This window comes from Morus notabilis, unplaced genomic scaffold (genome assembly GCF_000414095.1).
Source record: "Morus notabilis unplaced genomic scaffold, ASM41409v2 Scaffold286, whole genome shotgun sequence".
NCBI lineage: Eukaryota > Viridiplantae > Streptophyta > Magnoliopsida > Rosales > Moraceae > Morus > Morus notabilis.
The window spans coordinates 201,580-204,848 of record NW_010365008.1 but is presented as its reverse complement, the minus strand read 5'-3'; the positions used below and the strand labels follow the sequence as shown (position 1 = coordinate 204,848).

Genomic DNA, 3,269 nt, shown 5'->3' with positions numbered 1-3,269 from the left:
CCCCCTCAATTATACTATTAAGCAACCACAATTATCACAGTTGGCCAAACCTCGATTTAGAAATACAAGGTCAGCTCACCAGTAGAAACTTATTCTGGTTGTAATTCAAGTCGTTCAACAATTACGGCATCTAGTGAACCCACCTCAATGCCAGTTATTGATGATGAGATAGAGGCCATGTTTAGAAAGCAAAAGATGAGTGGGGATGGTGTAAATATGCTAAAGAATGATGTGGATAAATATTTATCTAAGCAATGTGAAGAGCTAGTGGATGACAATTTTAACATCCTTGGCTGGTGGAAAGTCAATGCTCCTAGGTATAAGGTCTTGTCCCAAATTGCTAGAGATGTGCTTGCAGTTCTGATTTGACGGTTGCATCTGAATCAACTTTTTCTACCGGTCGTCGTATTCTTGATCCTTTTAGGAGTTCATTGGCTCCTAGGATGGTGGAAGCACTTATTTGCTTGAAAAATTGGTTGAATGCGAAGGATGAAGAATATGAACCCGTGGTTCTTAGGCAATATATGGATGAGGTTGAATCTTTTGTAGATTGCTATCATGTTGTCTCATGTAATACTAATCATAATTGTATATACTACATATATTTGTAATTATATATTTTTTAGGCATTTCATGTATTAGGTAAATTAATTTATAATTTTCTTGTAGATGATGGTGAGGTTGTTTCTTCTACTCAAACAAAGGATGACGATGGCGCTCAAGTAAATGATGCGGAATCTTCTAAAAGATCCAAGTAAGATAATTAGAAGTATATCTATTTATTCTTTTTTTCCCATCATCTATTCAATTTCATTTACTTAAATCTAATTTTCTGTTGTAGCGATACATATGACGATATAATGGATTTGGATTCGGATGAAGATGGAGGGGAATAAGAGGTTTATGAGAAGTTGAACTTTTTAATTATGCTTTGGACTTCTTAATTTCATTACTTATGACAATTTAAATGTTTTTTAAACTTGTGTTTGTGCAATTATCAATTTTGATGTTGTGCTTTGTATTCATTTATTGTGATTACGTGTTTGCAACTTTGCATTGAAGGAAAGTTTTACATTTTTTCGTTCTTATGGGTCAAAAATGCAACTAAAGATCCTAGTAACCTGATGGTTAACTGAGGTAACCTTCATGATTGCCAAAACTGAAAACCAACCAAAACCGAACTGAAACCGAACTTCGGTTAACCGAACCGAAAACTGGTAGGTTCGGTTCGGATTCGGTTCCAATTTTTAGAAAACCGACATGGTCGATTCGGCCACTGAACCGACCAAAACCGACCGTTTTTAATCGACGAACACCCTTAATGTGAATGGGTCATTGGAATAGACAACAAATAAACAAGTAAAAAGTACAACGTGCTATTAATTTATTCGCTGTCAAGCGTCAACTTGCAATTTTTTTCTTTTAAAAGAGGAAATTAGTTATTATTTTCTTTTCATTTTCATTTTTTTCTCGATAAATGTGAAAACAAGAAACAAAATGCATTCCAAACACCCACAAAGCTTTCATTAAGGTTGTGAATGTGATAGCCAAATAAAGGGGAAACGGAAAAGAATGAAAAAAAAAGCCACAAAGCAACTGTTTTATGTATTTTTCTTTGCTTTTAATGAGACGCATATCCCCGGTGGGACCTATGTCGATTCATAATTGTCTATAATAAACAAACAAGTTGATAACGATTTATAATAAATTCCTCCAGGACTGCATGGCTCAATTATTATTCCGCTTGAAGAATCAATGATGAATGTTGGGTAAAAATATTTATTAAAATTAAAATAATATTTTACATACAACATAATTTTATTTATATTAAAATTTAATTAGTATAAGAGTTTATTATTTTTAATTTGACTCATTTAAAATTATAAGAATAACCTATTAATTACAATCCCTTGGTACAAGAGAAAACTTTTTTATTCCAATTAAAACAGTAAATTATATTTTTTGTGAATTTGAGAAATTTAGGTTGATTTAAAATTGTGGTTGAATTCAATGAATTTTATCAAGTTGCCTACATATCCTGTTAAGGGATCAAGCCACTTGTAGTTCAAATTTTGAGTTTGAAAATTTTAGATAATTCCTCAGTGTATGACCTTATGAGGAATTGACGCACTTTGAAATTTGATTTAGTTTTGTTTTGATTTTGTCTTTTATGAGGATTTTTAGGATTGAATTTGATCTTGAAACTGCACCTAAATTTTAGGTTGCCTACGTATCCGATAGGGAATTAAGTCAATCGTAGTTCTTGAATTTGAATTTTAATATTGGAGAATTCTCCGATATATGACCATATGAGGAATTCAAAGATGTTTTAAAATTTAATTTGGAATTTTATTTTATAATTTAGATTTGAAAGTTGTATTTAGATAATTCCCTAGTAGATGACCTTATGGGGAATTAAAAGGAACCTTTTTTAATTTGGTGTTGAGATTTTTTTTATTTGAATTTGAGATTTGAAAATTGTACTTAATCACCATATAGTTTTATGAGACAATGAACACATTTTTTTGAACTAAGGGATCATAAAGGACCCAATTTGTACACTTTAAATTTTTGGGTATTTAATATTTTGAATTTCTTTGAAATTTATCTTTTATCCATTATCTTTATTTTGTTTTGTTTTAAATTTCATCATCTCTAAACCGATTGATTCGATTGTATGATGTATATCCATTCTTTTTTGCTAACCATTTAATTTCAAAAGAGATTTGGATTTTCCTCATCCGTTCTACACGTTTTTTTTTCCGTGTATATATATACACGTGAGCCATTATTCATAGCTTCTACTGCAAATATCACAGCAAGTCCAGCGTGAGCTTTTAGTGTGTGTGTGTGTCTATATATATATATATATATATATATATATATATTTGATGCTTTGTGAAGATATTGAGAAAAAACTAAAGGTGGCGGCTTGCTTGCTCTTTTTTTTTTGTTGATATCTTCATTATTTGATTATTTCTCGGTAGGTATAGCGCGATTCATATGAATATTTTCACATAAATTATATGCACATAATTTCTCATATATCAATTTTTAAAGTGTAATTTGTATGAATTTTTCATTCAAATTGCACTCAAAAAATGTATCTTAACAATCTCTAACCCTTTTTTTTTGGGCAGATTGCTTTTTTTTTTCCCCTCGGCAACAATTAATTTTCCTTTGTTTACAAATAATTAGGGTGCAGTTTCTCTCTTTTTTTTATCCTCATTTGTACATGTGTAGCCATCCTCTTTCTTTTCCATTCTTGT

At 30.7% G+C, this 3,269-nt stretch overlaps 1 protein-coding gene across 1 annotated transcript in view; it reads left to right on the top strand.

Annotated features, from left to right (window-relative positions):
• LOC21393558 (subtilisin-like protease SBT1.7) overlaps positions 1-3,269 on the top strand; it is a 7,805-nt gene that overhangs the window by 1,159 nt on the left and 3,377 nt on the right. The window contains exons 2-4 of the mRNA XM_010107177.2: positions 111-317; positions 359-570; positions 670-754. Coding sequence (XP_010105479.2) covers positions 111-317; positions 359-570; positions 670-754 — 504 coding nt within the window. The remainder of the gene's footprint in view (positions 1-110; positions 318-358; positions 571-669; positions 755-3,269) is intronic.